The 12,503-nt window shown below is 43.6% G+C and overlaps 1 protein-coding gene across 1 annotated transcript in view; it reads left to right on the top strand.

The window, feature by feature from the left end:
- The window catches only part of ptprdb (protein tyrosine phosphatase receptor type Db), an 86,408-nt gene that overhangs the window by 57,523 nt on the left and 16,382 nt on the right, over nucleotides 1-12,503 (top strand). The window contains exons 16-28 of the mRNA XM_062388459.1: nucleotides 480-673; nucleotides 1,362-1,388; nucleotides 1,874-1,991; nucleotides 2,336-2,923; nucleotides 3,311-3,405; nucleotides 4,038-4,294; nucleotides 6,198-6,288; nucleotides 6,816-7,040; nucleotides 7,169-7,329; nucleotides 8,291-8,302; nucleotides 9,304-9,416; nucleotides 9,533-9,574; nucleotides 10,296-10,393. Of these exons, the coding sequence (XP_062244443.1) occupies nucleotides 480-673; nucleotides 1,362-1,388; nucleotides 1,874-1,991; nucleotides 2,336-2,923; nucleotides 3,311-3,405; nucleotides 4,038-4,294; nucleotides 6,198-6,288; nucleotides 6,816-7,040; nucleotides 7,169-7,329; nucleotides 8,291-8,302; nucleotides 9,304-9,416; nucleotides 9,533-9,574; nucleotides 10,296-10,393 (2,021 nt within the window). The remainder of the gene's footprint in view (nucleotides 1-479; nucleotides 674-1,361; nucleotides 1,389-1,873; nucleotides 1,992-2,335; nucleotides 2,924-3,310; nucleotides 3,406-4,037; nucleotides 4,295-6,197; nucleotides 6,289-6,815; nucleotides 7,041-7,168; nucleotides 7,330-8,290; nucleotides 8,303-9,303; nucleotides 9,417-9,532; nucleotides 9,575-10,295; nucleotides 10,394-12,503) is intronic.

The raw sequence follows: 12,503 nt of genomic DNA, 5'->3' as shown, positions 1-12,503 counted from the left end.
TGACTCCAGCTCCCTAAGAGTGCCCATACGTTGGTCGGTCAGATACCTAGAGGTGGCTGTGTGGTTCTTGGCAGCGCAAGAGAGAGTTTCTTTTTTTTGTCTTTTGTGTTGATAACAGTATTTTCTCTCTGACTGCCTGCCACTGTTAATCTGCCCCTGGCAACAAATCCTGTTCTATCTGCCATTCTTATCTTTCTCAACATTTGCTTCTTATCCTCCACTGCTTTTTTCCTCCATGTTTTTCCTCAAGCACTCTCATCTTTTTTGTCTACTATTTTGACTTTTTTCCGAGACATCAAGTTTTAGACTTTTTGGAGGGTTGTATTTTTTTTTACATTTTTCCCTCTTTTGAGTATTTTTTTATATCGGCCCCTAAACCAATCTATTTTTGATAAGGAGAAAAAAAAGGCCTTTACATTAGAGGATTGAGTTCCCATCATCTGTGACCCTTGACCTCTATCCCCAAAATGCATTTTTAGTTCCAAGTGGTCCTCCGCGAGGGGTTGAGGGGGAGACTGTGAACGCCTCGGCCATTAGGGTGAAATGGCGAGCACCAGCCCCCGAGCGGCAGCACGGTCAGATCAGAGGCTACCAAGTCCACTTTGTGAGGATGAACTACGGCGAGCCTCAGGGACAGCCCCTCATCAAGGACATCCTCATGGAGGACTCGCAGGTAACACTAACATATACACTCTCTGATTAAAGGTCTTGTAATACTCGAGGAATATTGGATTGCACCTTATTGTTTATTGTTAACTGTAGTTTAACTAAAGCAAAGATGTGAGTTTGCTGCCAACACATGGTCTTACATAAATATATCTTTTAGATGAGATAGCCAGCATGTGGCCTGTCTGGTTTTTCCTATATATAAGATAAGCATATTGCCAGATTTTACTCTCTCACTCTTTGAGTTAGAAAGGATCATTTAAATTGTTTAATTGTTTGATTGGATTGAGTAAATATATTAAAACTAAGTTTAATAGACTAATAGACTAGTAAACAGAGCAGCTCTTCAACACAAGCTCAATAAACCGGTAAAATCTATTTAACGTAATAATTTTTTTATAGTTCAATTTTGGCTGTTGGCTGTAGCTTCACATCCAGTGCTGTTCTGGCCTTTACATGGCAGCTGTCGTTATTATATGTCTGTCCAGGATAGATAATAATGAACAATATCTATTCATAGGCTACCTGCACAATATAGCTGATCATTTCAAACTGGTCTATGTTCTGCAGATGTTAAACTCAGTGCATGCAACTACAGAAAAAAGAGATATTAAGATTTAGATTTTATCCCAAATATTAAGATTTGTGTGTTTCTCTGCTTTTTTGTCTTGTCTCTGTGCTGCACCACCGTTCAGTGGGCATACGATGACTCAACTGAATATGTGAGTAAAACCTTTAAGCTATCATTTACTAATAACAAAGCATAAAGAGTAAATGAGTCACACTCAAGAGGCCGTAGCTTTAGAATCTCCCAGGACCGGAGCGAGGGCTTAAAATCAGAAGACCCAGCAGGAGGTCCCTTTTTAAAAAAAAATTGAATGAAAGATACTGGGAAAGTACTAAGATATGAGCAATTCATTGATGTTGATAATGTAAATTATTTTTCAGTGTGAATTAAGTTAAATTCCAGTTTGTGTGGGGAGTGATAGCCTATATTTTGTTGAGATTATTTAAGGGCTGTTTTGAATTCTGAGATGAAGCCAAATATCTTGTAAATTTCCCCAAAGCAGCTGCTAGGTGAGCAATGAACGAAAGACAAATGATTTTAAAATTCAATACCAGGCCTAAGAAAAAAAACAAGGCACACAGACCAGCAAGGGACCCGTGTCAGTGATGGTGCAGCTGATTGCGTTTTGTTGTTCTGCAGAGCGTCAGTCTTGGGGACCTGCAGGCAGACACTGGCTACTCAGTATCAGTGGGGGCTTACACTGCCAAAGGCGACGGTGCTCGCAGCAAACCTGTTACCGTCTGCACTGCCATGCCACGTAAGTTTGCCACACAAAGTCTGAAAAACATAGAGCAACACAAGCAAACACACATCACTATTTAATCTGTCCAGTAATGTTTGTGTAATCCTGCTAAATTACAGACTAACACACAAAAGCAGACACAAACATAACCTCCTCGGTGAGGTTATCATTAAAGGCCATGAAATCACTGAATTGGTTTATTTCTCACTCTATCAAACCTTGTTCTGGTCATAAAATCCACTTGTTAACCAAATTTTCGCAGTTTTGCTTGAGGTTATGAATAAAGTGCTTTGAAATGATTCCCTAATTAACTCGTCTTCATTATTCTCTCTGCCCTGACCCTCTGTTTCCCTCTCCAGTGCCTGAGAAGCCCAAACTGTTGGTGAGTGCCACTAATTCAGGTACCGCTCTCCTTCAGTGGCACCCTCCCCCAAACCCGCCCACCCCGCTCCTCGGGTACCGCCTCACCTTTGGCCGCGTAGACGTCCTCCCCTTCACGGTGGTGGAGTTTCCCACCAAGGAGAACCGCTACACGGCCCACGACATCCACAAGGGAGCAAACTATGTGTTCAAACTCTCCGTCCGAAACAAAATGGGCTACGGGGAGGAGGCGGTAAAGGAGGTGACCACCCCAGAGGACGCCCCAAGTGGATACCCAGAAAATATAAACTCTGATGAAGCCTTTGCCACCTCGCTCAGACTGATATGGAAATCAGTCCCTCTTATTGAGCAGAACGGGAAAATCACGCAGTACTCTGTGCTGTATAAAGATATAAACAGTCGAGGGAACGCCTCTGAAGTTATGGTGCCCGCTCCAGGGTCGAGTGTGTTGTTGGAGGCTCTGAGTGCCGATACTGTGTATGAAGTCAGGGCGTGCGCGTTCACAGCTGTCGGCCCTGGGCCGTACAGCCCTGGTGTCCAGTTTAGGACACAGCGGCTGGACCAAGGTAGGACTCACACTCATGCTGCTAACAACCCATCTTCATTGCTCAGGATCCAAGACATGCTTCCCTAAACCGCACAACGGTGCACATATCGTCCCATTTTCACTCACACTCAGACACACAACGCCTGATGGCAACATCTTAAGTGTCCTTTTTCGTTGTCTTGTCACTGTAGTCTTAATCCCAACGTCATTTTCCCAAATCAAGGTAAGAGTCTTGGGTATTAGTGTCCCTGTCCAGTCCCACTCACTGTGTAAGAACAGATAGCTAACTTGAGACTGGCACTAGAGAATGGTACACAGGTAAGGCCGCTGTGTTTCAGCACAGAGATTAAATGAGACTGTGAAATTATATTCTTTGTTTCTTTCTTCTATTTTTGTTGTACCTTAGTTTTTGCAACCAACTTCAGAGTAAAAGCCGCCATGAAGAACTCTGTCCTTCTCTCCTGGGAGATCCGAGAAAAGAACCCTGCACAGCCCTTCACTGTAAGTCCATTCTGCAATTCAACGTGTTTAATAGAGCTGATGAAGAAAAGAAATTCAATGTTGGTGAATAAAATGAGTAACTTGGCGAAACCCGCTTGTCCTCACTTGATTATAGGAGTTTATTGTGAAGTAGAGCTCTCCACGGGATGATTTTTGGTCCAACGTACACTTGAAGTATAATTGAAACATCTCAGTATTTTACTATATGGGAGGGAGAAGATCACAAAGTCACTAGTAGTCATGTTAGGATTGTTTTAGTTATTTCCTCTGAATGGAGACTTCATCTTAACCCATCTCCCGACACAGTAGTGACTACTTGCACAAAAAATGAAATCGAATCTATGGTTAAGCCTGCAGAGACATGAAAGGATTATGCTCTTTCAACTGCTGTAGGGCTTTTTACTCTTTAGGGGGCTTCATGCTAAAGTTAAATCCAATATATAAAACAGGGATAAGTAGAGCAAAGGACAATATTCGATAATCACATAAACGTCTGGTCTTCTCTCTGGAGGTTAATAAAAGCATCAATTGCTCTGATCAGTTACGAACAGGAGCTGTTTCTGCTGTTTTGTGTCTTTATCCTACATAGCATTAAGTTCTCTCCCCCCCCCCCCCCCCCCCCCCATGTACAGATCCTGTACGGAAAGGGCCAGTCGGTGGAAGTGGATGGAAAACAGACTCAGAAGCTGATCACCGGCCTGGAGCCCAACACTCTGTACTCCTTTCTGCTCACCAACCGGGCCAACAGCGCCGGGGGCCTGCAGCACCGCGTCACCGCCACCACGGCCCCCGACATCCTCAAGACCAAGCCCACCGTGGTGGGGAAGACCAACGCAGACGGCATGGTGACTGTGCAACTACCCACCGTGCAGACCACGGCTAAAGTCAGGTAGGGACGGCAGACAAGTGTGATGGATGTTCGCTAAAATGTGTGTTTCATTTGATGAATAGGCGCGCGTGTGTTGTCGGCAAATTGTTCTGTACCCTTCGATGTAATGTCACTAGTTGCCAAGAATGAGGCTCTTCATTTGCTGTATCGGTCCATCAGGAGTAATTCATCTGAGTTGGCAGCAAAGCAATTAAGTCTGAGAACTCCCACTCTCGGCACAGGGCTGATAATCTTATCCGCTTTTTATAACCGAGAACAAATATTGACACCGAGAGGAAGTGGTCCTCCAGAATCACTCAGCATTCAACTCACGACCACTGTCCTGTAGTTTGTGTCCATCGCCTCAGAGATGTGCTCTTTCATTTTCAGTATTTATATTACTTAGGTGACTTTGTCCCCATACAGTAACACACACTATATGTTTTTAGAGTTGTTTTGAAAACACAAATCTCTCTTATCTTAAGCTATTTTTAGACCTGAACTCCGGAAAATGTCCAGAAAATTGCATCCGGAGATATGCCAGAGTTTGCCTTTCACATATGAAGCAGAATATTCATAATTAATTCACAGGCGAGGGAGGGAGGCGCCCTGGTAGAGTTAGCAGGAGGTGGAACATGAGGTATAAAGTCCACGGCGAAGATCACACGTTTTCGTTTACAGCACATCGACAGCAGCATCGGCTTCTATCGTCAAAAACCTCTCACTTTCCAAGTTGACATCTTTGTCTGCGTCTTCTTTGTGTGGGAGATTTCTGAGTAATTTCTGAAAGCAGCTTTAAGTCAAAATTGACAGATTCAAATAAATATAGGTTTGTTTTGTTTGATACAAGTTCACATTTTCTCACATTGGATCTAAAGGAAAGTAGTCTCTACTGTAGCAGCTCAGTGAACGCATTAGTGTCAACGTGGAGCAGTGGAGTGAGTCATCCTGGGAGGTGGATGGTGGATTTTGGTGTCTGTGCCCTGACTGCAACTGAAAACTCCAGTGATGTTAGTGTCTGTGTTTCACACACACAGCTACAGACATGGCTCCCTGTTCCAAAACCAACCACAGCGTTTGACTTATGAGGAGATTGATTCCACTCTCGTGTTTGTACGGAAATATGAAGCATCTGCCAGCAGCCTGTTAACTTAGCCTGGCACGTGAAACAGCAAGCTCTGTCGGAAGGTAACCAAATCTGCCTTCAAGGTCAGTGTTTAAACAACTAAATTAAGCAAACTAAATAAAAGAGATAAAGCCTTTATAGTGTCCCCCTCTGTTTGTAGGCTATAAATGCTAAGATAAGAGACTGCTGCGGGTGTATTCACATTAACTGAACAGACTTGAGATTACATTACATGTCCAAAGCGACTTACATTTTTAGAACACTCAGCATTTATGAGGGGCCATTTTTAGGGGTTCAGTATCTTGCCAAGGACACTTAGGCATGCAGATGGGAAAGAGTGGGATTCGAACCAGCAACCTTCTTGTTGCAGAACACCCGCTCTATCCCCTAGGCCAGTATCAATCTTCAGATCTAACTCTCAGGAAATAAGAGCTAGTCAGAAACTTGTGGACATATGGACTGTAGCCGGAGATCAAACCAGCTGTAGGTGCGAAATATAATATTCAGCCTGTGTTGGTAATTACTCATTTAGGCCACAAATATTTGTTTTGCTTCTTCTTCCGGGTTATCGCTGCAGAAAACCATAAAACCTTTTTGAATGTGCCACAGTGATAAAGCCTGCTTAGCCTCTTAACAGTATTCAACTCACCACACAACACTACGATTCTTTGAGAACCTGCTCTACCTAACTGTTCCTCCGAATGACGGAGCGTTGGTGTTTTCCAGGAGCCTAAACTTTGAAGAAATGACAAGATGATGGTTTGTTTCTGAAGTCAGTGCATGCATGCTGTGTTTCAGGGGTTACTACGTGGTGGTGTTGCCCCTGAAGAAGCAGAGAGGGAAGTTCCTGAATCCCTGGGAGGAGCCTGATCAGATGAACATGGATGAGGTAAGACATGCAGGAGTCTGACACCAATAAACAGTTAAATAATGGTCATGTAATGGTAATAGGGATTTTGAGGGAAATAGAGATTAACAGAATTAAATGGGATAAGGAAATGTAGAGTCATAGTCTTATAACACGTCTTGGTTAAACAAAAGAATGTCTTTTGGCTGAAGGTGACTGGCCAAGCATTTTCTGTTCAAAACACTAATTTCCTTTCCCATCTAATTCCACTTCCTGCCTTTTTCTTAAGTAGCAATTTGGTTGCTGAATAAATTGCGCTCAGATAATACCGCTCCATAACGCCCATAAGCTAAGGAATAAAAATGAAAATATTACAACTGCAGAAAAAAAGACCTAATTGCTTTTGATGTATCAAATAAATTCATCGTTGAATTGTAGTATCTGTTAATGTTGCACTTTTTTAAAGCTGGAATAAATCAAGAATGATTCTGATGACTTCTAGTAGCCCATCACCTTTCTGCTTCATCCTTCCTTTCTCCTTGTCAACTTTTCAATTTCTCTCCACTCAGCTGCTAAAGGAGATCAACAGGACGAGTGTCAGTCACGCCCTTCGCATCCGCAGACAGGCGGGCCAATCAGATCCCAAGGCCTATGTCACCGCCCACTTTAAGACCCTCCCCCTGGAGTTCACACTGGGTGATGCACGAAACTATGGGGACTTCCGCAACCGCCCACTGCAGAACGGACAGGAGTATGTGTTCTTTGTGCTCGCACTGCTCGACCTCTCCGAGAATGTGAGTAAAAACAACCCCCCCCCCCCCCCCCCCCCCCGCCCACACACACACACACACACACAAACACATGTCATCCATCTAAATGCACTTCTGTCAAATTGATATTTGGAAACCATGTCTTCCTGCAGACCATGTTTGCCACCAGCCCTTATTCTGACCCCGTCACCTCACTGGATGTGGACCCAAAGCCAATAGTTGACGAAGAGGAGGGGCTGCTGTGGGTGGTGGGGCCTGTGCTGGCTGTCATCTTCATCGTCTGCATTGTCATCGCCATTCTCCTCTTCAAGAGGTATGAACGAAGTCAAACTCTCAGTCGTACACTTGGTCCTTTGCTGCGTCCTTCAGTGAGGAGAAACTAAAACTATCAGGATATAGACTCCTATATAGCCGCCGGTGGAGGTAACCTACTGAGCCTATTCTTTCTAAGCACCGTTGGTTTACACACTTTTATAAACTATAAGGGCCAGGTTGAAAAATATCTGGATTACCCTTTAAATCCAAAACTTTTGTCAGTGACTCAGACATCAGACAGGAATAAGCAAAACAGAATGATGAGTCTCCATTATTCATTGAACATACACTTAACATTAAAGTATATTTATTGCTCCTCGGCACTAACACAAAAGGGCAATTAACCTCCCAATCTGTGACTCATCACGGTCGGATTTAGCCTTTTTTTAGAAGTTTTCTTGTGTAGCTCGCTTTTAAATCTATACACAGGGAGCGTACAGGGCTGACAGCGGAAGACGCCATTATCACCCATCAGCATTATTCATGATAACGATCATCATGATAATCAGCTTCGTTAATGCACATGAATAATTGCTGTGGCTGATGTGGCGTGGCAAAACGGTCAACCTTGATGCTAATAATCTCAAGTTCACGAGCCCCGGTGTAACCTCTGGTGGTGCGCAGCCATTAACGTCTCACTTGTAGCCGAGTTGCACTTTGTGATAAGTCTGCAGCGTGTTGTTATGGAGTGGATGTCACAGTGAGGGTGCGCTGGGCGGTAATATGTATTTGTGTGGGGATTCAGTTATTTTCTCATTGTGATTTCTATGCACGGCTCAGGAGGTTCTGTTTTTATATATTTAAACTTACGGAATAAAGAAGTGATTATTTTTAATGAGAAGTATAGAAGGACTGATCGCTTCAGCTTTGTTGCAGCCCCCTGATGTTTTCTGATTGGACACTAATGTTATTCATCCCTGTCTGTTCTCTTATCCGCCTCGGTCCCTGTTTGGATCCAGCCAACCTGACAGGTAAACAAACACTACTTATTAGCATTGTCTCGGCCCTACAAGGGCATTTTCTTGAAAATCCTTTGCAAATAATACTTTGTGTAATAGATCCCAATAGAGTAAGGATTACCGTGATGTTTCTTTAATGACTGCGTAGTAGCATAGAGTGTATTGGATAAATGAGCACTGGAAGGTGTAGACGATTTAGCCAGTGCACTGGATAATTGATGCAGGCAGATTGTAAATATTCAGGCTAATAAACAGTGCCCACTGCGCTGCAGGAGGTTTTTCACTTTGATTGCTTGTAATGTCACGTTTAACTCCAGAGGAGAAGGGGTCGGCCATTAACACAGAGGGAGGTGCAACAGCAATTTCCTCAGAATCACAGCTCTCCCTGTAAATGTTAAAGTAACTGTTTTACGTTTAGCATTCATATTATGTGGACAATTAATTCCCACTAGTGCAGTGCCTGTTCAGAGTGGGCTGTTTGTTTGGCCTGTGGTGAAGCTGGTATCAGGGACCTGCAGTATTTGAGCCACAACAGGTAAAAGACCTGCTGCTGCACTCAATACACAGAGCCCCGAAGCTGCTCCCACGCTGCTGCACAAAGTTTGGTGAAGCTCGACTCAGTCGGCCGAACCAAGAAATGGAAAATCTATTGTTGTTGTCGTGATCAACAATGTAACTTCGGTCGATATGTCCCAGCCGCTGCTGCTACAGCGCGCTGGCCTCGTGTTTATTCAAAGTTTATTCATTTTGAATGATTGAAAGTATCAAGTGTTCAGATATCACAGAATTCAACACTGCACCACGGGCCCTTAACAACACACGTGCCAAGTGTGAAGCCGATAACATTAACAGTGTTGAGGTGAGCGTCTGTCATACAGAGATTTCCGGGGTTATTGGATAAATGCAAATGCTTAAGTTTACAAATCTCATTGGTACATTTTTTCCATGCAGTAAAAGGTTGATTAATCCGGTTGAGGTGCATGTACGTTAACTCTGCTGATGTGGTGTTCCAGGAAACGAGCCGAGGCCGAAGGCAGGAAGGGAAGTTTCCCCTGCAGCAAAGCCATGTCGTCTCACCACCCCACTGATCCTGTGGAGCTCCGCAGGATAAACTTCCAGACTCCAGGTAGACTGGACACTCGTATACACAGTGACACACCAAGACACTATGTGGCTGGATGTGTGAAGTATTAGTTGTGTTTCTATAAACAGGTTTAACGCTGCTGTTGTTTCCCTTTTCAGCCTACCGTGTATCAGTGTACCGCGGCTATCGCCGTTTGTCAAGTCAGTTGGTCTTAGTTGGTCCACCATGGAAATGCGTTTTTCTGTGTTATCATCTCTTTCTTTCTTTCTTTCTTTCTTTCTTTCTTTCTTTCTTTCTTTCTTTCTTTCTCTCTTTCTTTCTTTCTTTCTTTCTTTCCTTCCTTTTTTCTTTCTTTCTTTCTCTCTCTCGTTCTTTCTTTCCTTCTTTCTTTCTTTCTTTCTTTCTTTCTTTCTTTCTTTCTTTCTTTCTTTCTTTCTTTCCTTCCTTCCTTCTTTCTTTCCTTCTTTCTTTCTGGCTGTCTGTCTTTCTTTCTTTCCCATTATCATGCTAACTAACCTTCCATCCCGAATAGGATGAAGCTGCTTTGACAACATTTCATGACAACGCCTCTGGAACACTTCTTTTAAAACCACCCCAACAAAACAATGTTCATGCTAAATTTTTTAACCGCCTGTGTCTTTTTTTATCTTCACCAGCAGTGTGTGCATATACTCTGAGGATGTGTTATTGTGCCTCAGTAACTCTCAGAACACGCACATTGTTCTTTTCTGTCTGCCCAGAGAAAATATGGTCACTTAACCAAAAAACAAAACACACTCCATTTGCTTCCCCCGCTGATCATGGGCCGAGCACTAAACAACACCTCCTCTGAGAATCCTAACCCCTAACATTTTCCTCCCAGAGAGTTCAGTTGTCCGTGTATCAAAATGGCCTCTTTTTTCTTCTTTCTGTGCTCGGCAGGCATGGCAAGTCACCCGCCCGTCCCCATCTCGGAGATGGCAGATCACATTGAGCGCCTCAAGGCAAACGACAATCTCAAGTTCTCTCAAGAGTACGAGGTAGGAATGCTGATTATCAGTCCCTGGAAATCGTAAACTTGTGGAAATACGTGTGGTTTTGATGCAGTCACACACATTTATCTTAGACTCGTCACTCCAGTTTCAATTTCAATGGCATGCGATGCAGATGCGGCTAAGTTGCGTTTTGATTTGTCATCATAGAAACGACACAAGATGACACACATTCTCCTCTGTCGCTGCCGCCTTGTTATTATCTATGCAAATGTGAGAGTGAAATTGAAAGCTCAGAGAGAGTTTGCTTACAGCCAGATGGTTATCTCGTTTTCATCCCGTGGTAGAGAAAGAGAGTAGATAGAAATAACGAAGCAGCGTTTCGCAGAGAGATACAGGAAGTGAGTGTTCCTGCAAAAAAATAAAGGCTTGTTTCATTTTCTTCAACTTGCAGCACATTTAATGTGGTACCGCCCCCCCCCCCCAGCAAAGCCTCCACACCAGAGATAACAATGTGCCTGAACTTGGTGTGCTGCAAAAAACTCAACCATTAATCGTAATATTCCACAATATTTCCCTGCCTGTGTTGCAAATAACTGCAGCATTACAATGAGCTCCACAGAGATTTATTGAACGTGTAAAAAATGTTTTGTTTCCTTGCACAAAAAAAAAAAGAAATGGTTTCAAACCGACGCCCTCTGGGTGAGGACGGCGACACAAGGCTTTAATTGGCTACCAGAAGAAGAGAGAAACAAAGTGTGTGTGGCAGAGAGACACAATAAGATGAGGACAGTTTATGGAAAGTGGAGGAAAACAGTGCGGGGATGTTTTAGGGCAAATAAGCGTTGGAAGATGGGGTGGAAGAGACAGTGAGGGAGAAACCGTATGTAATTGCGGTGCGAGTTGGAACCACTCGGTTGAGCCTCGCATTCTCTCTGCATGACTGTGTGCTTTGTTCGGAGCTGAACACTTAACGAGGGAACGGGAGAGATGGATGGAGCGGGTCTGAGGGGAGAGGGAGCAAGACGGGGCCAGAAACGATTGCGGTGTAATAATCAGACACACATGATATTGGGCAGCAAGCGGAAAGCGCCCTCAAACACACACACACACACACACACATGTACACACACATACATGCACTCCTCTAGTACCACCCCTGTCCATTTAGCCCCCAACCAAACCATAATTATGTGTCATATAATATTCAAAATTGCTAAACTGCCCTGGCTCTCTGCTCTTCGTCCCTCTCCATTGACAGCCTCTTAATGACCTCATGTCTGCCGCTCCCAGCAAACAGTAATGGTTACACTGTAATTACCCTCCAGGAACTTAATGTGTTGGTCTAACAAAACCATCCTTTCGCTCCCTTAAGAATTTATCGTGCTTTTATCTTCTTTCTGTGGTCGCTGCTGTTTTTTTTTCTTCTTTTAAACCGTGGAAAGTCCCTACCTCACTGTTGTTTCTAGAAATGGGATATCACGCTCCATCAGATTCCTTTCCAATGCCAGCGAAGCCTTATTAATTTTCAATTTGTACTTGGTTTCAACGGTGGGGTTATGGTGAACAATGGCTGTGTGCTCAGATTGATTGAATGGTGCAGTTCTTGCCTCTTCTACATGGTAATTTCGTTATTTTGTGGCCAATTTGAAGATGTACCAAGGATTTGCATGAGATTAAGAGTTGACCGTACTTTCCATGTCCCGTGTCCTCTGAGATCTCCCCACTCATTCTAGTGACACGTAAATGCCCACAGTTTTCATTCTAAAATGTGGATCTGCGTCGGTCTGGCGGTCCACGCATGCGTACCTGATCTCCCATTTATTTTCCTGTCTGTTGGTGGTAGCAATGAGCAATTAGGTTGATTGTCAAACGTTATTTAAATCAAAAAGAATCTCATCACGACTAAGTTTAGCTGCGATTTCTCTCCAAGATTTTGCAGCTTTTGTGTGTCCTTCTATTCCTTCAAAGATGGGTTTTAAAAACACCAAACACTCTTCAATAATCGTCCGTTATCTTCATCTTCTAATTCTCTTCTCTGCAACCAAACCAAGAGTGCGCCACCAACTGGACTTGAAATTGTTGAAGAACAAATTAAGTTGTACCTGGGGCAAGCTCAGTTGTTGCGTACAGTCAGCGCGGCCATACATTTTGATCT

The sequence above is a fragment of the Platichthys flesus genome, chromosome 5 (assembly GCF_949316205.1).
Source record: "Platichthys flesus chromosome 5, fPlaFle2.1, whole genome shotgun sequence".
Classification (NCBI taxonomy): Eukaryota; Metazoa; Chordata; class Actinopteri; order Pleuronectiformes; family Pleuronectidae; genus Platichthys; species Platichthys flesus.
Note: the sequence above shows the minus strand (reverse complement) of the source record. Positions and strands in the feature narration are given on the sequence as shown.